At 44.7% G+C, this 22,423-nt stretch overlaps 7 protein-coding genes across 7 annotated transcripts; 3 read left to right on the forward strand and 4 right to left on the reverse strand.

Annotated features, from left to right (window-relative positions):
* Window positions 1-164: 164 nt before the first annotated feature.
* UA08_09148 (Acyl-CoA desaturase) lies at window positions 165-1,605 on the forward strand (the record flags this gene model as incomplete). The annotated part of the gene is made up of 2 exons (XM_020264131.1): window positions 165-405; window positions 473-1,605. The coding sequence occupies 2 exons, from the start codon at window positions 165-167 to the stop codon at window positions 1,603-1,605; spliced, it is 1,374 nt and encodes a 457-aa protein (XP_020115690.1).
* Window positions 1,606-2,064: 459 nt separating this feature from the next.
* Window positions 2,065-3,908, forward strand: UA08_09149 (hypothetical protein; the record flags this gene model as incomplete). The annotated part of the gene is made up of 3 exons (XM_020264132.1): window positions 2,065-2,151; window positions 2,200-2,414; window positions 2,477-3,908. 3 exons carry the CDS (start codon window positions 2,065-2,067, stop codon window positions 3,906-3,908), a joined length of 1,734 nt encoding a protein of 577 aa, XP_020115697.1.
* A 789-nt stretch (window positions 3,909-4,697) lies between these two features.
* UA08_09150 (Polygalacturonase) lies at window positions 4,698-5,992 on the reverse strand (the record flags this gene model as incomplete). Its single annotated transcript, XM_020264133.1, has 4 exons — window positions 4,698-5,026; window positions 5,115-5,244; window positions 5,302-5,724; window positions 5,771-5,992. The coding sequence occupies 4 exons, from the start codon at window positions 5,990-5,992 to the stop codon at window positions 4,698-4,700; spliced, it is 1,104 nt and encodes a 367-aa protein (XP_020115696.1).
* Window positions 5,993-7,920: 1,928 nt separating this feature from the next.
* UA08_09151 (hypothetical protein) lies at window positions 7,921-8,852 on the forward strand (the record flags this gene model as incomplete). Its single annotated transcript, XM_020264134.1, has 3 exons — window positions 7,921-8,230; window positions 8,289-8,507; window positions 8,545-8,852. 3 exons carry the CDS (start codon window positions 7,921-7,923, stop codon window positions 8,850-8,852), a joined length of 837 nt encoding a protein of 278 aa, XP_020115699.1.
* A 1,771-nt stretch (window positions 8,853-10,623) lies between these two features.
* On the reverse strand, window positions 10,624-13,163 carry UA08_09152 (hypothetical protein; the record flags this gene model as incomplete). The annotated part of the gene is made up of 5 exons (XM_020264135.1): window positions 10,624-11,510; window positions 11,582-12,271; window positions 12,347-12,498; window positions 12,549-12,953; window positions 13,120-13,163. The coding sequence occupies 5 exons, from the start codon at window positions 13,161-13,163 to the stop codon at window positions 10,624-10,626; spliced, it is 2,178 nt and encodes a 725-aa protein (XP_020115698.1).
* Window positions 13,164-16,279: 3,116 nt separating this feature from the next.
* UA08_09153 (hypothetical protein) lies at window positions 16,280-17,110 on the reverse strand (the record flags this gene model as incomplete). The annotated part of the gene is made up of 2 exons (XM_020264136.1): window positions 16,280-16,960; window positions 17,018-17,110. 2 exons carry the CDS (start codon window positions 17,108-17,110, stop codon window positions 16,280-16,282), a joined length of 774 nt encoding a protein of 257 aa, XP_020115693.1.
* A 2,737-nt stretch (window positions 17,111-19,847) lies between these two features.
* UA08_09154 (hypothetical protein) lies at window positions 19,848-21,969 on the reverse strand (the record flags this gene model as incomplete). The annotated part of the gene is made up of 3 exons (XM_020264137.1): window positions 19,848-21,217; window positions 21,292-21,503; window positions 21,899-21,969. 3 exons carry the CDS (start codon window positions 21,967-21,969, stop codon window positions 19,848-19,850), a joined length of 1,653 nt encoding a protein of 550 aa, XP_020115692.1.
* Window positions 21,970-22,423: the final 454 nt, after the last annotated feature.

Raw genomic sequence — 22,423 nt, forward strand, 5'->3', positions numbered from 1 at the left:
GAGAGTAACCTGTGAAGCTGAACAGATACCTGTCCTCCTAAATATTCTTTTTCCCCTACTATTACGACTCTTCACTTATCCATTGCGATCTCCCTTGACAGTCAGTAGACAACATCCCTACTAACCTTGACGTCGGGATATTGGAAGACTTAAGAATCGAAACTATGCCTATGACAGCAGACGCTTTGCAGCAGCTTCGCGCTGGTGCGACCAAAAAAGTCCACATCACCGACATGCCGTTCACGCGGAGTAACTGGCACAAGCATATCAACTGGCTAAATGTCATCTTCATTATCGGTATTCACCTCTATGGCTGCATCCAGGCAATCTGGGTGCCATTACAGGTCAGGACCGCCGTTTGGGCGGTCATCTACTACTTCTTCACAGGTCTGGGCATTACCGCCGGTGCGTCTGATCCCACCTTTATCTTGTGCATTGTCACCGAGATGCTAACATCAGATCCCCTTGGTAGGATACCATCGTTTGTGGGCTCACCGTTCCTATTCCGCTCGCCTACCTCTGCGAATTTGGCTTGCCGCCATGGGCGGAGGTTCCGTCCAAGGTTCGATCCGCTGGTGGGCTCGTGACCACCGCGCCCATCACCGTTACACCGATACCGACAAGGACCCTTATTCGGTCCGTAAGGGTCTGCTCTACTCTCACATCGGCTGGATGGTAATGAGGCAGAACCCCAAACGCATTGGCCGCACTGACGTTTCCGACCTGAACGAGGACCCAGTCGTAGTATGGCAACATCGGAACTACCTTAAGGTTGTCTTCTTCATGGGGTTAGGGTTACCTATGCTCGTGGCTGGATTCTGCTGGGGTGACTGGTGGGGCGGCTTTATCTATGCTGGTATCCTACGCATCTTTTTCGTGCAACAGGCGACTTTTTGCGTAAACTCCATAGCCCACTGGCTCGGTGATCAGCCATTTGATGATCGTAATTCACCTCGTGATCATGTCATCACCGCCCTGGCTACACTTGGAGAGGGGTATCACAATTTCCACCACGAGTTCCCCTCAGATTACCGCAATGCTATTGAGTGGTACCAGTATGATCCTACTAAGTGGTCTATCTGGAGCTGGAAGCAGCTAGGCCTGGCCTACAACCTGAAGCAGTTCCGTGCCAGTGAGATTGAGAAAGGACGCGTACAGCAGCTCCAGAAGAAAATTGACCAGAAGCGTGCTAAGCTAGACTGGGGTACTCCGCTCGACCAGCTGCCTATAATGGAATGGGACGACTACATTGAACTAGTGCAGAATGGCCGTGGTCTGATTGTCATCGCCGGTGTGGTACACGACGTGACTGACTTCGTTAAGGACCATCCCGGTGGCAAGGCTATGATCAACTCCGGTCTCGGTAAGGATGCTACCGCCATGTTCAACGGCGGAGTCTATTATCATTCTAACGCGGCACAAAACCTTCTCTCGACCATGCGTGTGGGCATAATCCGCGGTGGTAGCGAGGTAGAGATCTGGAGGCGGGCCCAGAAAGAAAGCACTGCGCAGTATGTCCGCGATGGGATGGGACAGCGCATAATCCGTGCTGGCGAACAGGTGACGAAGCTTCCTATGCCCATTCCTACGGCGGATGTTGCATAACACTGGCTCCTCTTCATAATACCATCATTTGTGGTGAGGCATGTAGTCCCTTTTGTCCATTCTAGAACTCTTGACATAACCAGAAAGATATATTAGCACCATGTCTATAAAAACCCTGCGTTGGAAGCTGTCATATCTACAGACACTGAGACTTAATATATACATACAATCTTGCTAGCTAATTCTTCCTACCCCGTCCCTATAAGCTACAATACAAAGTCTAGCATAGTAGATACTTCACTACTTGGAATGGGCCGGAGTAAACCCGACGATTCGACAATTGTTAGGCCACTGCGCATTCAAACCGGATGCTGCCAGTTCCGGGTCCATGGACAAGGGTCTATGAACGGGATAGCGAACTAGCCGACCGAGCAAAAGCAATCAAACTAAAATTAAAAATTAAAAAGTGGATTACTCTTTGTCTCAGATTTATAATACTGTAATAATTTAAGCTATGTCATGTCCGGGTACACCAGGCTCCGAGGAGCTCAGCTTCCTACTTCTAGTTCCTACTCCCTTGAGATCTTTGTTCTCCCTCCTTCCAAGGTCTGATTCATATGCTCTATAGTCTAAATAGCCTATACACATCTACAGATGGCCCACTCTACCTACGGCCATAGCCATGAAATCCCTGAGCGCAACAAAGTACTGTCTGTCAGGGAGATCGAAGGAATGATCGCCAATGGACAGTCAATCATTATCCTCGACCAGAAAGTCCTGAAGCTCGACGCGTGGATCGAACATCATCCCGGCGGCCATAAGCCGATCCAACATATGGTTGGCAAGAATGCCACCGATGAAGTCGCCGCGTCAGTCCGGAAGCCCCCACTCACTCATCGTTAGAGTAGGTATGCTGACTTGGATTACGCAGATTGCATTCAGAAGAAACCCGTAAACAGATGGCCAGATACCAAATTGGGAGAGTTGAGGGACCCTGGGAGGATTTCACCCCCCCTATCCAAGGAGGCGAATTTCAATATTATGCTGAATTAGATCGTAGGTTACAGACCAAAGTAACCGCCAGTTCGGCGTCACCATGCACCACTGCGGAGGGGAAGGGCGAACGCCAGATCAATGTGTATCCCTCGTTACAATCAAAACAAGGATTAAGCAACCAGGATAAGCTCGCCTTCCTCGATACTCTGTCAAAGGAGGAGATATTGCTTACCTCCAAGAAGTATCCGGCGCTGGACAAGGAGACCCAGCATGGAATCACCCAAAAATATCACCGTCTCCATAAGCAAATCCAGGCTGAGGGGTTGTACAACTGCAACTATAGCGCCTATGCCTGGGAATTAATGCGTTGCACTTTACTCTTTGGCCTTATGTTGTACTTCCTTCATGTCAGGTGGTACTGCACCAGTGCCATCTTGCTCGGGTGGTTCTGGTCACTACTAGTTTTCGCTGCTCATGATGCCGGTCATATGGCTATAACACATAACTATACAATGGATAGCATTATTGGCATGATTATCGCTGCGCCAATTGGAGGTCTCTCTCTTGGATGGTGGAAACGTACACATAATGTGCACCATATCGTCACCAATGCTCCGGAACATGACCCTGATAACCAGCACTTGCCATTCTTTGCCGTGAACCACCGATTCCTTGGTAGTTTGTTTTCAACCTATCATGAGCGCTTCATGCCTTATGATGCCATGAGTCGATTCTTGGTTCCCTACCAAGCCTTTCTCTACTATCCCATTCTGATGTTTGGCCGTTTCAATCTATACGTCCAGTCCTGGATCTTCCTCGTCCAGGGCCAAGGGCCCCGGAAGGGCGCTGCGTGGTGGCACCGGTGGTTTGAGATCGCGGGAATCCTGGTTTTCTGGTACTGGTTCGGGTACCTTGTCGTCTACAAATCCATCCCCAGGAGCTGGGACCGATTTCTCTTTGTTATGGTTAGCCACATGATTACCATGCCACTGCATGTGCAGTTCACCTTGTCTCACTTCGCCATGTCCACTGCCGATCTTGGCCCCACCGAAAGTTTTCCTCAAAAGATGTTACGTACTACCATGGACATTGATTGTCCCGAATGGCTCGACTTCTTCCATGGCGGCCTTCAATTTCAAGCCATTCACCATTTGTTCCCGAGAATCCCGCGCCACAATCTACGGAAGACCCAGAGACTAGTGTTGCAGTTCTGCAAGGAGGCGGGCATTCCTTATGCACTGTATGGGTTTGTAAGCGGTAATAAGAAGGTTGTGGGAAGCTTGGCCGAGGTCAGTCGACAGGCGGCTATCCTGGCCGATTGCCAGCGAACTATTGCGCAAAGGGGGGATCTCATGTACGGCCGCTAACTCATTTATGCCGCCCAACCCACAACGATCTATTGAATAACCCGGTGGCCGTTGAGAACGTATATAGATATACATATATATAAGTGATAGTCAACCCACTTATATTAGATGTATCAATGAACAATTTACTATCACTTTAACGTGACCTTAAACTAGGCGAGGATCGATAAATAATAACTTGGGAAATAAATGATCAAACTTTCAGCCGTTTCCGGCTCGAGTCGCCCAGTTCAAATGGATAATTGTCCAGATACACAACTTCGTAACTTGAAAATATCATTAGATTATTCTCTCGAGGGATAACTAAAAGAAGCGGCGGGTTAAAATTAGTACTCACCTATTGCAGGTGTGATCTTAGACGAGAATTTATTGTTTGTGAAGAGATAAGGAGCTGACTAGTAACAAGAGCCCGGTTTAATTTAAATGCGGATAACTACGACAAATCTATTGTCGCCTAACTTATGTTAACTACATCATGGGTTATGAAATAGGCGACTCATGATAAGGTACATTCTTGAGACCTACCTAGGGTACACATAAGTGCCGCATACACTTTTGCCGTTTCAACCGTGTGGTACGAATAGGTCCTTCAAATGACTTGCAATACAGAGCATACTGAATTACTGCGCAAAATGTTTAAAAATGTCAAATAGTCTGAAATCAATCTACAGTCAATGCAGAGTGACAGAGGGAAAGAATGTAAATACGAAAAGAATTGACCAGTACACAAGTGGAATACTTTGTGATCAGAAAGGAAAGTGCTTCATAGAAGCTGTTTGTAAGCACGTTTTAGCAGCTAGCGCCGGTAGGAATGTTTTCACATTTGCTGGATTTCTTGCCACCGGTAAGGCTCACACCCTCCCAGGTCCAGTTGGAGCAGCTTCCTTTTCCGCAAAGAATATAGACGTCAGTAGCGTCATTGGCGACACTGCCTGTCACACCATCGATGGTCAAATCAGTAATAGGGACACCAGTGGTAGGTTTGCCTGTCGGGCTGCCATTCTCATAGTCCTGTTCGATAACGATGCCGTAATTGGAGATATTCTCAAGTGTGATATCCCTGTAGGTTACACCAGACACGGATCCAGTAGCACCAGAGACAGTCTTGATACGGACGCCTGATTGCCATAGTTCATTAGTTTCGGAAGAAAGCATTAGAATATATATCTAGTGGAAGGTAGACAGGAATATCAGAAGCCAGCATACCATTTTGAGAGTTCTTAATGGTGGAATTTTCAATGTGGACGGTGTTGACAGTGTTATCGGAGCGACCTCCAACAGAACCAATGGAGAGACCATGACCACCTGAGCAAGTCCCACCAGTGAAGATGATGTTCTGCAATAAATTAGTGCCTGGCTGTGAGTTATTGGCAAGTTTGGAGGGGAAACTCACAGTACCAGAGTTGACTGCTAAGCAGTCATCTTGGTTCTGGACGGTGGCGTTGGTAATTGTAACACCATCGGAGTCGCCAATATCAAAGGCATCAGTGTTGTGGGCACCTGTGGTATCACCAGCCAAATTATCGATCGTAATAGATTCCAGGTTCAGCGTCTCAGCGCCGTCAATGCTAAAGACTTGAACAGGTGAATTCGTGATCTTCAGACTGCTGATAGTCGATGACTTGAGATCGTGAGCTGCAAAGAACTTAGGCTTCTTCTTGCCTCCGTTGGAGCCTTTACCGTCCCACCAACGCGAACCGTCACCATTGAGCACGGCACCTGAGGCACCTTCAACGGTAATGTTTGTGCCAGAGACAGAAACCAGAGGCCCTAACCATTCGGTATAACCAAAAGTGGTAGTACCCTCAAAGATGACCTTTACAAATTAGACGTTTTCTCCACTCATAGAACAAATAACTCACATTGGTTCCTTCATTGAGGCCAGTCAAGTCGAGCGTCGTTCCTGCCGGCACAGCGACGTTTGATAAAACAATGGTCGAACATTGAGTCTTAGTTTTGAGGACTGAAGCAGCACCAGTAGGGCCAGAGAAGGCGCACGAGGCCCGAGATTCCATGCTAGTAGGGGCTGCCAGCACCACCGATGAGCAAACTGCCAATCCGGCAAGACCGATGAATGAGCGCATAGCGATAAGGTCGCGGACCCGACAAGTTAATTCAAAAAAGAGAATGAGTGAAAGGAAGAAAGTTCTAAAGAGTGGAATGGGCTGCGGAATATCCCTGAGTACGAGGGAAGCGAGCCAACTACGTGGGTACTTTGACTGCCTTTATATTAGAATCTTGAGATACCGTCAGCCTGGCCATGCGTCTCGAATCCTAGCATACGTGCATGACAGTCCTAGTCTGAGTATACGGTATCCTGCAATTAAAGATACATCCCCTCGCCACACATCCACGTAGAGCCCACACGTGAAACGGTTGGGAGGCTAAGTAGATGGCGGAGAGTGCTCTCGTTTCCATTAAGTGGGAGAGAGAAGCGCTTAGTCTGCGTCGAAAGCGCCAGAATATATTGCGATCTTGATGGTAATATGGTTTTGTTTCACATAGAAATGCTGTAGATGAGCAGGGAACCAGAGTAAATTAAGGGGCTTTCTGCCAGAAATTTAACAATCCATCGGTAGTTACATGGTAAATATCGGAGACATCTAGGTCCGTTATGCTAATATACTATGTACGCCCACTGGGGAAAAGACGCCCATATAAGGCATTGGAGCTCGTAAGACACAGCAGCAGATGGAAAATGGAATTCGCCCGTCGAATCTACCGTTCCCGTACTATAGTAGTATTTATAGTAAAATTGCAATAATAATTAGAATTTGATTCTACGTAGTATCTAGGCTACATATATTAGGGAGTTCTAATGGCTCTCGGCATGAGCTTGGCAGCAACTCCCGGGGTGGGGCGCTGGTGCTCCACTACTGAGTATACTCCGTACTGTAGCTCAAACCTGTCGTCGGTGTCGATCAAGTGACCCACCTGCAGAACCCACTATTAGGTTCTTCCAATCGGAGTGCGCTTCGTATCCCACGCGTCTTCGTATTCGTACAGCACCCCGCTGGCGGGCGGGTATAACATACGCAGCATCGATTTGGTATGCCCCATTGAACTCCGAGGATAGCCACCGGGCGGTAGGCAAGCTGGAAATAATACAAAAGAAGGCAGCTAGGATCATCACGGGGGCATTCAAGACCGTCTCAGGAGCAGCACTCGACATTGAGGCATTTCTCCTTCCAATCTGAATTCATTTAAACAAGATTACAGCAGAAACATATCTCTGGATACACTCTACACCATCCTACAAGACTCTAGAGTAAAATTAAAGGGAGGGGATCTAGAATAGCTACCTTAAAAGCTAGTACAACCTTCTAAGCAGATAGGGCCCATTAGAACGACACAAGCACTAGTGCAAAATAATATAAGGACCTGAAAGAGTTAAGAATTTAGAATAGAGATATCCCTTCTTGACCCTTCCTTAGTAGGAACTACTAAAAATAAATATAGCTACTAATGCTAAGGCAGCAAGAGCTATTTACAACTAAATTCTTTAGTAAAACTTAGGTCTTACTATTTATATAAACAGAAGTGCTATTAATAGGAAAGTTAGGGCATTAGTAGTCTAATAGGCCTCTTAATTATAAGGCAGACATTTATAGGAAGAATACTAGAGGTAAATATATTTCTAGCAGAACTGGTTGGAATACATATGGCCCTAGAGATGGCACAGCAAAGGATAGAAAGAGAGGTAATAATCTTCTGCGACAGCCAGGCTGCGATTCAAGCCATTGATGGTTCTCAAAAACGGCCATTCTTGAGCTGCAGTATAAGCATCTCCGTCTCAGCTTACAACGCAACCCTCATGGAGGCCCACCGGTACTATCGATCGATATCGAGCTAGAATATATCAAGGAGCTTCTTGGAATCAAAGCGCTGTATACTACACCCCAATCTCCATAGAATTCATTTAGCTGTTTCTCTGACGTTGGGTGCAGCAATACTTTCTCTTTTCCGGAAATCATCTAGGTGTTTCAGTGTCTTCAGTCACCATGCCTTTATCATGGGGCTATTGCTCCATGCCAACGCCTTTCAGGCTAACATCAAGTCGATGGATGATATGCGCCGACGGTTTGTTATGCACGGCTGTCAACAGCTAGAGTTACCATTGAATGGAGAAATGGACGACTATTACTTGTTTTGCAAGGTGGATGAGCGTGATGGCGAGGCACGTATTTTACTTGACCTGCCTATGACGGATGGTGTCTTCTACGGAGCCATCAAATCTATCTCATTCATCATGGGACTCTTGAATGCCTTCTTCTTTTTTCATCAATTTCGTTATGGTGCCGGCAAACTGCTGGACAAAACTGGTAACGCATTCCTTTTGGTAATCTGAGCTCCTTGTGCTTTCTGACATGCAACGGCTAGGATGGGTCAGCGAGTCAGCGCGTAACTCGATCATGAATCACGCAAATACTTCCACCTTTGTCAAGCATTACCGCCCACGAAATCATACTCAGATGCAACAAGTGGTATTTGGTATGAATGAGGATGAGCCTTGGGATCGGGCCTTGAACAGCATGAACTGGAACAAGGACAAACGTCGCCCACGATTTCTTGACGACACCGAGAAATCTTTCGTGGAGAGTGAGGCCAGAGTTGCAAGATACTATTCGTGAGCTAGATTATTTGCAAGATAACTATGAGCGGAATCCCATCCCTGAGCTTGCTTCACAGGTCGCTCAAGCGCAAAATTTGGTGCTTAATACTCGGCAGAGGCTTAGATACAAGCGCTTGGGTCAGGTACGGCAAGAGTTTGGGCCGAAACAAGCCGTCATCGACATTAATGGGCAACTCGATGGTACCATCTTACCAGAAGATGATGTAGTTGAAGAATTCCTGCCCGACGGTGATATGCCTGTTCTGCAGGCGACGCTCGTGGAGAAATTAACAATTGTGCCAACTGTGTGGACTCTTGAAGGTGAATGGTAGCGACGTAGTGAAGCCGTGGATGCCATCATTCCGTACTGTGGTTTTCGGGAAGGGGGGCCCCCTTCGAGGCCGGCGGAGGCGAAAGCGAAGTATCAGTGATGATCATGCACAAGGAAAAGCGTTAAAGAAGTCTAAAGAAGAGAAGAACGACAAGTTATCAATTGCAAAGACCAAGCACGAACAAGACCAAGACCACATCAGGACCGCTAAGAAACCTCTCCTCTGCTTTCAATGCGGGAAAAAATTCACTCAGCATCAGAGTCTTCTCAGACATTTCCGACCCAAGCATCTGAACGACCAGGTGTGCAACTTTTGCGGATGGGATGGAATATCTGGAACGAATGCATTGGCAGAATCATGCTGCTGCCGTCCGTTCATCGTTTGACCACCTAATTGAAATGTTTCCATCGTTACATACGGTATATAAAATAGTGTCCTGGTTGGTTTCCAACTGCCGTTTTGTTATCATGCATGTTGGCAGCTTAGATAACTCTAATGATTGACCACGGTCAGTGTGTGCTCTTTATGCTTCTACGTGGTGGATTATAGTCTCTAGAGACTTTGTGGTCTGTGTAACTTATCAAATCAAGTTGAGGCGGTCCTCTGTTCATTATCCCAATACTAGTGACATGTAGTACAGTCAAGCAAGAACTTTGTCAAATACCCGCATCCATGAACAGCGAGGATTATTGATCATTGCTCAATTTGTAGATACCAAGCTTGATAGGTAATTCTCCGGTAAAGTATCTTCAAATCAAAGCTAGGCTTCCACTATGTTCAGATAAAACTCTACACAAGACCAAACCGGCGCGCTGCAATGAGATTAAGGACAAGGCTATGTAACAGGGAGCCCTTTCAGTCAACGTCCTCCGCACAGTCTTTGCATAGAGCATGCCCGAATTTTGGCATCCATTAATCATCCTTCAAATTTGTCTTCAAGTCTGCGAAGAGGTTCTCGACAGTAGCTTTGGTCTCATTCGCATCAGGAATGATGGTACATCTGCCTCTGCCCACATCTTATGGGAGTCCTTGTTTGCTAACTCCTTCAGAATCTTATTTTCGGCATTCTTGTTTGTCTGCCACTTATATAGTCAATATTCTTTTCAGTCCTTCGTCAACTTTTCCTCATTATCAAAGCGTGATCCAATTTTCGTATCATTCGAACCCGACTGGGAAGGAGCAGCCCCGGTTCCAGCGGTTCCCTCTCCACACGCAAGCTTAGATATCTCAGAGGGCCGTCCAAGTACCCAATTCTAGGGGCTTTCAAGAGATTCCAGTCTTACGCGGCTCATTTTCTATTTCAGTCCGTGAAGTTCTGATAAATCAGCCACATCAGCGGTCCTCTACGTACGTAAGGATTCTGCTTAAGTTCGAGAATGTATTGGCTGATTTATTTATTCACCATATAAACGAACCGTGGAATTCTAAGAATTGCCAGGCATTGTTAACGAGTATTTAAGCAAATCATAGAGAGTATTGAATGGCCACAGTCCTTATCTGCTCCGTATGTGATATACGCGCCTTAGATTTCCAAGGTCCACGTCAGGGTCTTTGCTCACACTTTTGAAACATTCTTATCTTACTCGTTACAGTATAGTTGTACAACGAAATCACCCGTTTATGACTCCCTGCCTCTAATCTCGAGTGCTAATTATCAGGTTACCAGTCTCGGAATCAGTTCTCCTTCCATCCGCTGGGACCAGCTCTTTTGATGATTGATTGGGATTTGAAACACGTGTATATGTCGAAAACGGGAACGGCTTGATCTCCCTCAAGGAGGCAGATTCCAAATGAAATCTACATCTAACCAGCATGGATTATAAGGATCCAAGGAATCATCGTCATCCCAACCCGTGAATGGAGCCATTGACGGATCAAATGGGAGCGAAAACCAGTCATCTATACTACTATTCCAAGTATTAATATTTGTTGTCACTGCATTAGTAGCGTCTAGATGATCAAGATTAGCAGTCTCCTTCCACTGATTACTGGAATAGTAATGCTGGTCATTTAGTGGAGCCTCTTCATTAGACGGACGAGGAGTGTTGTACGAAGGCGGCGACTCTAGTTGATTTTCTGGGAGTTGTGGATTGGACTGCCACAGTTCACGACTGGGTCGATACTGTTCCTCTCTGCAGTGCTTTGCTGATCCCTTGCCATGTAAATGCGGCGTTCCAAAAGACTCGAAACTTCTGCGCAGACGATCAACTTGGATCTTCAGCAGCTCTCCATACTGTGCAGCTAGATGTATATCATCCAGGTTGCTGTTTTGTAGTGCCAAGATTGCCATTTCAAGGACGTGAAGCGATTCAGTTAACTTTGTTTTCCGCACTCCTAGTGCAAGAGCCTTGAGGAGGAAGATTGAGGCGCTGATCATGCGTGAAAACATGCGGATGGGGGCGTAATGCAGACTGTTATCTGTGCCTGATTCGGTCTTGCGTATGATCTTGTCTATAATATGGCAGCAACCATCGATTACTTCTTCAACTAGATTATACTCGTAGTCTGACTGAAATGGTCGTGCAGAAAATATGGATCTGGAATTATGGACAAGTTGGGACCGAGAGTAATGCGTGATGACCCGCTGCATTCCGGTAGAGCTGGTAAGGACACGGAGATGCTGATATTCGATGAATAAAATGTCTCCGTAGTGGCAGTCTGAATAAGGGTCATGTCAGTCAGTGATCGCTTTTCCACCTCCGACACCCAGAAAATGCAAAAGAACATACTACAAAAATCAACCGTGGTATACCAGTGTGACAGCAGTTGCCGTTTCTCCTGGAGACAGTTGTGGAATTTTTCATCATCGTCGGCAGTCATCAATGGAAACAATGTATCGGTGATACTCTTTGTCAGCTGGGTCAATTCCACCCAGCAATTCATAAACGATTGCCACTGCGGATCGTGATCCGTGCCGAGAGCTTTATCAACCTCTAACAGCGTGACGGCAGATACCGGACACATAAATGAGGTGCATCCTAATCGAGAAGACATCAGATTTATGAAACAATACAAGAGCTTCGGAAGTCTTTCGCGGCGTATCTTCAAGTGCTCTGTATGTGCCTCAGCGTCCGGCTTGGCAGCTTCAGAAACACCCATATTTTTTCCCGAGGAAGAAGCTTTTCTGTCAAATATTCCTACTTCATGAGACAACGCCAGTGCGGAACTAAGAACCATCCAAGACATTTGCTCCGACCTCTTTGTCGGTTCAATTACGTCCCTTTTCCAACGTTCCAGAGCCGGGATTTCATGACTAAGTGGCGGATCACGAGTATCAGGCATTGTCAGCAACAGGTCGGAATCCCAACCGTCGCTGTCTAGAGTAAAGTGCACAGATAGCGGGTACCATTCGACAATCAGTAACAGGGCTTCAATGGTACCGACATTTCTCGTCTTCGCTTTGGTTGCTTTCTCTTGGCCTAGCATCAAGCGCAGTAATAGGTGCTGACAGTGTTGCCACAATCTGTGATGGATGAACAATCCACGTGTTTTACCTCCTGGCCCTGGCAGAACATGGTATTGAGATGAAATAGCAAGTATAGTGCAGCACAGTATGGGCTCCCGTGTAACGAGCCAGTATTGATTCGCGTGAGAAGCGTAATAGTTCGTCAGAATAGGTGATCGATTTGACATGTTTATGAAAAAGCTTACTAGTGCATTAGCATTAACTAACGCGGCAACTGGAATGAGACTTACAGATCAACCAAAGTCATTGCCTCATGAGCTGTAAACCAGCCCATTTTCACAAATCGACAAGCGTTCCAGATACGCGAGATCTCATAGTCTATAGAGCCAATGCTGCTTAGCTGTGGCGTAGACTGCTGCAAGGAACCTGGTGACGCTTCCGCGCCAGGAACGGACGCGAGACCATTCAGGACTGGCTCCGAAGTTGAAGGAAAGTTGGAGACCGGCTCCGTACACGTAGCCACTTCGGAAAGAATATTCAGTGCATCATTTCCACTCGACACCGTTGTCCGCAAGACCGAATTTTGAAAATTGCCTATCTCTTCATTATGGCCCACTGGTTGTGAGCCGCTTGCGCTATGTTCATCAAGTTCATTCGTTCCCTGTCGTAGCGATACACGTTTCGGAGATTGCGGACTATACGACATTCAGCCTCCCATATTCTACCGTCTTGCAGACAGAGCAATAATATGTTATACTTCGAATTCTCTAAAATTGAGTGTTTTTGTCTCATCTGCCCAGTTTCAGGACCTGGAATACTCTCTGTTAGAATGACCTCTTCGCTTGAAGGTGGTAGACATACCTTTTCGTTGTCGAGACCAAGGTACTTTTGCAGAGAATGTACATCGCAAGCCTTGTTTACTACATCTTGCACACGGCGCTTGACCATTGTCATCTTTCATTTGGCATTTGACTTTTCTCTCCCGACAAGGAAGACAGGCTCGATAGGCACGTTGGAACTCATATTCTAGGAGCTTTCCGCTACGTGGAGGTCTCTTCTTCTGATCGCTTGCCATCATAACAGGAGCGTCTTTTTCTGGCCTTAAGTACCCTCCTAGGATATTGTAGAGATGGAATCTGCTTGTTCACCCCGCGATAGAGAGCGGGTATGGTCAAAGCGTGATGAAAACGGGCTCGGCTATTGCACAATATCCGCAGTGGGTCCGGCCCCCATTTTGTATCCAATGCTTCCGTCTTATAAGGATTTGCCAAGATTCCCCCTTTACTAAACTAGCGCGCACAGTGTACGCTGTGTCATATATGGCGCACCTAACGTTATGTCAGATATTTTCACTCTTTTAGACACACTTAAAATACAATACAATACACGTTCCCACTCAATTTCTCACATTCCCTTGCTCAACTGGGTCCGTACCTTGGCATCGAAAAGTCAATCTCGTTTTCGTTTTCGTTTTCGTTTTCCTCCGCATATATCATGCACCTAAAAAATTTGCTCACTAGTGCCACCACACTAAAAGCCTTAATAAAGGCATTAGGGCTTAAAAGAACACTTAAAAGGAAGAAAAAAAAAACTTAATCCTAAAATATCCTATAAGAAGCCAGATATACATAGAGTGTTAGTTATACTATTATATTAATCATATAAAAAATCCTACAATGGCTATATACTATAAACAAAGAAAAGTCAAGATTTATTTATCCCACCAACTTCCTTATCTTAGTTATCTATAAGAAATATAACTTATTTATATATTTTTAATTCTAAATATAATATAATAAAAGCTAGCCCTACTTAAATTATATAAAGCATAGAATAACTTATATCTATAACCATAAAAATAAAAATCTTTTTAAAACTAATATATTTTAAAATAATTAAACACAGTTATATCATTATTTTAAAAATTATTATTTATAATATAATACTTTTATTATTAATTAAATAAACTAATTCAGCTTTTTAGATAAGAAAATTACTAATATTATATTTATTCTTAAAAAATAAAGTTAATAAAACTCTAAATTAATACACTATTTTATCTTTTATATATCTATAACTATTTCTAAGTATAAGAATATCCAGGATATTTAATAAATTAAAATTCTAAAGATAACTTACTTATATAGATTCTTAATATATAATATTTTTTTTTTATTTACTCTTCACCTCTCTTATCTTAAACCAGAAAATTATAATAATTATATAATAAACTTAAAAATATACTTAATATTTAGACTATATATATTTATATAAATTCTTTAATCTTTAATTACTAAAAATTACTCTATACTATTTAGCTTTTATAGTATTATTATAATCTATATATATAATTATTTTATAAAAAGTACTAAAATTAATACTATTAATCTCTTAAACAACATAATAAAAATATTTAAAATATCCTATAAAACTCTAATAATCATACTATACTTAAAGTCTATAAGACTTAATAACCTTAGACCTCTTTTCTAACAAGAGTATAACTTATCCCTCTCTTCCAAAAGATGAGTTATCTCTCTTATACTACACATTATTCCTTTTCTTCTTTATACTACCAGGGAGTAATTACTATGAGAAACCAGAAGACTCCTATAGCTTCTTCTTACTGGTTTTATAATAGTTTCTCTATTATTTACAGCAAGCTAAATTAAAAGAAGATATAACTGACAAAAATCTTATAAAACTAGAAAAAATAACTTATTTAATAATATTAATAAGTAATTTCATAAACTTAGTTAATATATTAAGTCAGAGCCTCTTAACCTCAAAGAAAAAATTATCAGCCAATAAACTTTTACAGCATTATCTTCCTTTTTCAAAATATTTAAATCAATTAAGTCACCGCTAGAATACAAAATAGTATTCTTCTAGCCTATATCTATCTATAAAAGGTTTATATCTCTTATACAACAAAAAAATATAATTACTTACATACTCATTACTTATTATTATACTCAACTCCATACTCTATAACACTATTAATTTATTAGACAAAAAGCACATTTTTTATTATCTAAAATAGCAAGTATTTTGCCTTCAAAATTGCTATACTAGATTGATTGGCCAAAAAGTATACTTTGCAAGGACTACGTTTGAGCAGGGACTACATTTAAGCATGTTATTATCAGAAGAGATGAGAAGCAAAATTGAATAAGAAAGTAGAATATGATGGCTCGGCGGACTGCTGCGGTCGAGAATTTGATTGCATAGAAGCCTAATTCTGATTTCCTCAAATTTTCCTCAAATAGGTTGTCTTAATAATACTGGTAGAACTAATGTGTAAGGCAAGCTCATCTTGACTCACGCCTGATGGGGGATTACATTTGCTGTACGTATACCATGTATATGTGTGCCGTAGGGTTGTCGCATTTTATTGTGTGAGCCCTTCATGGCCCCCTTTTAAACCACGACATTTGCCATTGTATAGGCCACAATTTGGCCATGGACCAAATGAAGTTCGTTGAAACATGCCACACGAAATGCATCATTCTATTTGCGAATACATCACTCCCGGAATATGACACACCTGTCGTGATGAAACAAGAACGAGGCACACGGGCTGGGATCTGGAAATAGCCATGTAAACTAGCGTAATTTTGGCCAAGGCTGATATTTCAAAGTATGTGGACTCGATGCAAGCCTGTGTCCGAGAATCCGAAGGTGCTCAGATTGAACTATTGCTATTTAGAAATATTTCTCTTCATAATCTTTTCTAGCTACTTTTTCAGTCATAAATTACCCACCCGTGTTGGTATCGTGCATAGTACAGTAATCCTTTAACGTTCGAAATGTTTAATTCTCCAATTGTGAGATCCTTATCCTAGAATGTCATGTATTTAGAAGCTAGAGAATCTTGACATCAGACAATACAACTGAATCAAAGGAAAAAAATCTGGTACACCACATAGGTCATATCTATCGCGTTATACACTAGGACAAAACGGACGAATTTTTCCCGAGTTATCGGAGAAAAGAAGAGAAGGGCTGGTTGGGAAATAATCTAATTCCCTAACGAATCCTCCTCAAAAGGACTACGCGATCCCACCATCCAATCCTCCATAGCTAACCATTGACTCCAAAGCGACTCCGCGACTCGAAGCTCTTCTTCCTGTGGGTCACGCAACGGCCTCAGATAGGGAACTGTTTCATACGGTAGTACATCGTACTGCGCCTTTGTTTGGAGCCATCCGCTACTCTTCGCGGCGAAAAGGTAATTTATTCGTTCCTGTGAGTGGATTGTGCCGACGCCTTGGATCCAGTTGGCGCCAAAGAGATCTTGCATGATGTTTGGTGTATCTGTGGCCGTGACGACAAGGCGGCGGATGTAGCGGGTGAGAGAGAATGGTAACTGCTGATTGGTTGACTCGGACGAGTTAAGAATCTTATCGGCCGTACGCTGATATGGAAGAAGAATGTTGATATGTGCTGCAAATGATTGAATCAAGGGTCGATGCTGTGCCACGTTCACGAAGTGTTCTATACAACTTTGGTAAATTGGAAACCATTCGGAGAAATTGACTTTGCCATCGTCGGCAAAAAGAGTTGTGCTCGTCCTTCGGCTTGCGGTAGTAGTTGTGGTTATAGAAGTCGCAGGCTGCATCTCTACCGGACGACCGTTCTCTTTTCGCCTAATGATATCCTCGTTGGCATGTAAGACGCAACCAGTCGAGGAGGGATATACCTATGCGACCGATGGCGATTGGTCCTAGAGACAAGAAGACGGCGTCTGTTGACCAACGATCTCAACCCCCGCCAGAGTCGTATTCTTAATCCGGGATGAGTATCGTCGTTCATCGAGGGAGTCGAATTTTGATCTCCATAAGCGCATCATTCTGAGCTGAGGAATGGCAGAGAAGAAAAGGGGAGAGGAGGGGGGATGGGTAGGGAAATTAAACCCAAAAAGAAAGTACAAGTGGCTCACGGTTTCTAAAGTGGCTACTGAAAGCTATTGAGGAATGATGTGACATGTTCCATGCCCGTCCATTTAGTCGGAAGACAAACTCGAGTACCGAAGACGGCCGTACCGGGATGGATCGACAGCTAACAGGGGCGTAGTGTTGAAAAAGCACGGTGCAGAGCGACATCCTATTAGCTGGAGCTATACGGACTGACGACATCACCATATTAGGCTGCATGCAGGATCACATGCAGGATCACATGCAGGGATGCTGTAAGCATAACCACGATTTCGTTTGACATGGTTGGCAGTGCGGGGGATTAGGCCAAATAAAACTACAGTTATGAACCTAGGGCTGGGATGATCCAGCTAGATTTAACCTTGAGGACTAACTAAATTAATGGAGTTGACTACATAGATTCTACTGGTATATCCCCATTATGGATTTGTACTGTTAGATCGATACTCGGCACAGATTGAGCACGACCTAACCCTAATGACCCAGATTCTGCCACCGCTAAGTCATTTTGAATCGCGGTCGTTGTTGGGTGACCACCCGGGATTGCGTCCTCTGCGGATTGGAATTCGGTTAGTTGACCTTGGAGAGTCACCGTGGCCATGTGAGCTGGAGACCGAGACAGTCGTTGCAGATGTGTGTGATGTCTCGGGTGATTGTCGGTAAAGGGTATGTCATCTGCAGTAGCATCACGGAGTCTCTTGGTCTGTACCAGCATACCAGCATGCAGTATTCATACATCAATAACGAGGATAGAAGTTCCCCACGGCATCAATAATTGTTAAATATGCTTACCGGTGTTGAAAAAGTTGCTTAGAATCATGCAGCATTCACAATCATCAAGACCTGGCTTGTCCTAATCAGGCACGAGGGTACGTCATGCATAGCACTGCGACAGGACTGATCACGTTCTTATTGCTTAGTCAGTGCACTAGTGTATTGATATTGCTGGTAGGGAATCAGCGCGTGTCACACTCAGCCAGGTTTCTCATGCCGGCAGTCCCGAAGTAGAAAATCCTCAAGGAGAGCAGCCGGATTCTGGTCTCTGCAAGGCGTTCTTGACGTGAAAGTGCACACTGATTGATCCCGCCTAGAAGAGTATTATACGGCCACGACACCTGGCAAGGGTATCCAGTAGGCAAAACAAAAACCATGAATTCGACTTGCTATCTCGCTATCCCGGAGCGGACTTTCGGCATCCTACGATGCTCAAATACTTAGTGGTTCGACCATATAAAGGCCTCCGTCCGCACTTTTGTTCTGCTTTCTTTCACTTCTGCCCCTATCATTAAAAGAATCCCAGACACCAGAGGTATAGTACCCAGTATCACCATGCGAGAAGCGTGCTAATAACAGAGTAATAGTTCGTGAAGTATCCATCGACTCTATCAAGAACTGCTGCAAGTCTGTGATGTTTCAGAAAACATGGAAACCCATCAATCGTCAACTCAACGGTCTATCTCCGAGTCGTGTCGCCGCTCATCCTTGAAACGCAAACAGGAACTGAATCCAAATCATTCAGACCAGCAAGCTGCAAAAAAGCTGCGATGCATTAATTCAGACACACCACGCCCCTCGGTAGAGATAGAAAGTTATCTAGAACGAGATATAATTTTCGATGAGGATCACTTAGACTGTGAGCTGCGTTCAACTCCTGTATTCATCGATGAAGGCGTACTCGTTGGTTTTTGGTACGCGGATCCGAGTGGAAGTGGGAGACGACCAGTATATTGCTTAGTTGAAAAAGATCTCGAATTCGCATATCAAGAAGCAGACTCATTCATACTCACGCGATACGACGATTTTGATCCCCTGGATGATTTTGGTGACTGGCTGGGCGATGATACCGAAGACGAGGACGCCATGAGCCCAGAAGAGGTGAAAATGTGGGTAGTAGTGATGTGGGAGAGCAGACTCTATGCCGGATTCCAAGATACGACGCTTGAATGTCAGAGGCCCATTCTCGGCGAGCCTTAAGAGCCACTCGATGTCTCGCCAAAATCGGTGTATGTGTCTTCTGGCCAGATTGGCTGACACAGCAGATCGACTAGCAAAGGAGCACCGGGCCTGGAGAGATCGCACCCATTCCAACCTCTCAGCTCGCGAGACAAACAGTTCGAAACTGTGCACTTGGGTCAGAGGAAAATCCAGGCTCATAAGTTGATTGTTCAATCGCGTTGTGCTCTTGAATTGCCGCCTCCGGAGATTCAGCAATGCGGGTGTACGGAGGGGTCCACCACGGAGGCACAATGTGTGGCTGTCGTTTCTCCAGTTGGTCGAGTTGGATCTCGTACTTCCTGTCCAAAATCTCGGAGAGTTGATTGAGCGGGCTGTGGATGTTGGGGTTCTGGGGTTGGTCCATCCCTGTGTAAAGGAGGATTCGACAATTCTGGAAATTCGATTAATTCTGGATATTCGACAATTCTGGATATTCGACAATTCTAGATATTCGATTAAACCTGGAGTTAGACGAATCTCTGAGCCAAGCCACATCAGCGAAATCATCGCCAAAATCCAGCTTCGGTCTGTCAACATCTAGTATCCGCTGCGTTCTCATTTCAAACTGTACCAGGCGACGCCACTCCAAATACGCATAGCCCACGAAGCTGCCTCTATACTTGAGTTCCGCAAGACAAACATTTATTAGCCAACGGTTTAGACCTTGGTAAAACCACGCTTCGCATGGACTGGCGACCGGTGTAAAAGATATTGTTCTTTTCGAGGAGCTTCCCGGACAAGCTCTTCGAAAGGCATGATACGTTTTGTGGCCTGTACCGAAACTATCCAGGAGAGAGAAGGCCTGGATTCGCCTGATAGGCGGATCAAATTCCAACAAAGTTGTACATTTGAATCGCCGCCGGGCTGCGACACTTTCATGTGGTTCAACGTCCCGGTGACCTGAGAATAATCTAGCCAGAGGGTTTCGATTGGACCAGGAATGCCGTAGATAGGATCGTACTTTGCCGTGAACCGAATCATTCCAGCAAAAATCCCCAGAATATCCCCTTTATCAATTGGAATCATCGGACGCACCGAAGGAAGGCCATCGCTAGCCCTAGTGAGCGACATAAAGATGGCCTTGTTCACCTCGCCCCCGGTTAAAGGATCCAAGAGGATTCCTGTTATGTCGAGAAAGATTGTTTTGTGCTCATCAGTGACTTGGTAGGAGGCAGCTTCCTCAGCAGACCACCATTTATTAGGCACTTGATTCCAGATATCTTCCGAAAAATCCAAGCCTTCTGTTTTTGGTGGATGGACAGAACTCGACTCAGCAAATCTCGCTACACGGGCCTCAATTTGATCGAGATGCGGGCCAAAGAGATTGTCCCACGATTTGATGGTCTCCACCAATGAGATTTCGGTCTCTCTTTTGGAAGCTTTCTGGCAATAATTGTCAAATTCTTTAGTGCGGTAATACAGAGTCTTACAGATGCCCGCTTGTCGTAGCTCATACAGACTTTTCCACAGAGTACGGCAAAGCCGCTGGTTCTCAGGGCTAACTCCAAAGCCGACTTCGTCCATGAACTGTTGAGTAGCCACTTTCTCCGCCGGGGTAAAACCATCAAGGGGCCCTTTGGAGGTGGGTAGCGTTGCCGGATCGATCAGTCTCGCTCCTTTCCGAATGATGTCCCAGTAAACTGTCTCCTTGTATCGATGTTGGAGAGTCCGACCCATATGGAATGCATTGTCCCTCTTCACTATCCGGACCGCCTCGTGATAATCCTGGCTAGCAGTTTCGTCAACATACCGGATGATATCCTCGTTCTTTGTTGTTAGGTAACTCGATTTAGTGTGCCGGCCGTACTTATTCATTAGACTGTTCCGTTTGACGCAATTCCACATGATACCCGTCATAATTATCATTGCGGTATTGCCATCTACTACTGTTGGCACAAAAGAAGACAAGCTTGGAGTCGGAAAGCCCGGTCGGCTTTGATCGCTGTCCTCTTCTGAGTCCGACGATTGATCCATCACTGTGACATTCGAAATCTTGTCTGATTTGCCAAGTGGCACGTCCTTACTAACTGATGTAGATTATCAGTCCCTTGTTCTGCTTTTATCCATGACTATCTGGGTCGATGATGGTTAATCTGAGTACCTTTTCTTCTTTTTGGTCGTTTCGACGGACTGCTCGAGCCCCGGTATTCGGTACGCTGCCCGTTGTTCTTTGATGAAATTCGGTCGGAGACTCTATTTGGTCGCGGTGAGGGGGGCGGTGTGCAGGAGGTTGCGTCCAGATTCATCGCCGGGGTTTGGGCATTGTCGCTCGCAGCACGTCGTTGGCATTGATGAGCTGCAATGGCGGTTAGTCTCGATATGATTCAGCACGAGCTTTGAATTCACCATATTGTGAGATGCGTATCACTTCATGTTGTATCGGCTCATCGCTGATGTCACTAAGGCCACAGAGGGCTAACCCTTCTCGGATCTTTGCTGATATTATAGCTTGAATTTGATCCATGGTACGGAAGTCAAAGAAAAGTTGAGGGGTGATGAGATCAAGGAAATAGCAGAACGCTCAGAATCCAAGGTAGCCCCAAAGTACTTTACAGTGACCAGACATGGAAACGTGTGATTATTGATGATAAATGTATCGATTGCTGCACTCTTCTTGAACCAACGTGGCTCATAGTGACCGCGATAGAATATGCCATCATTCCGTGGGGATACCATAGACCCTGAGCGCCACGTGATATTACTCTCACCTGTAGGCAGCAATATCCATCTGAAACAATTCAGTCACCCCTCTGGTGAAATATATGCCCATCAAAGACATGGTGGTGATGACGTCATAAGACAACAGATTCCGACTTCTTAAACTTTTCTCGGAGTTGAGAGTGATAGATGAAAATCCTGCTCTATTTTTATGAACTCTATAATCAGAACCCATTTCACCAAGCCATATAGTGCAGATTTAGAAAATATGGGTGCATCACAGACTGGCTGAGATTAAAAAGTTGATGCTTTGTCTTGCAGCTGAGACGAGATCAAAAACCCACTTGGTATACAAAGTGGAGATCCAATGCACGAGCCGTTCTAGAACGTTCGTTCTCTCGTAGTTCCTGGTGAGTCATACGGTTAGTCATTTGACAAAGTGGATTTAGAAACTTAGGAACAAACCTGAGGGCCACGTGATGACTGACCCATATTAGTTTGGGGGAAACTTACGCCCGAGCTTGCTCAGGTTATGGTGAAATGACGTCATTCAAGAGCAAAAATAATCGAGGGCA

The sequence above is a fragment of the Talaromyces atroroseus genome, assembly GCF_001907595.1.
Source record: "Talaromyces atroroseus strain IBT 11181 chromosome Unknown scaffold_18, whole genome shotgun sequence".
Lineage (NCBI taxonomy): Eukaryota > Fungi > Ascomycota > Eurotiomycetes > Eurotiales > Trichocomaceae > Talaromyces > Talaromyces atroroseus.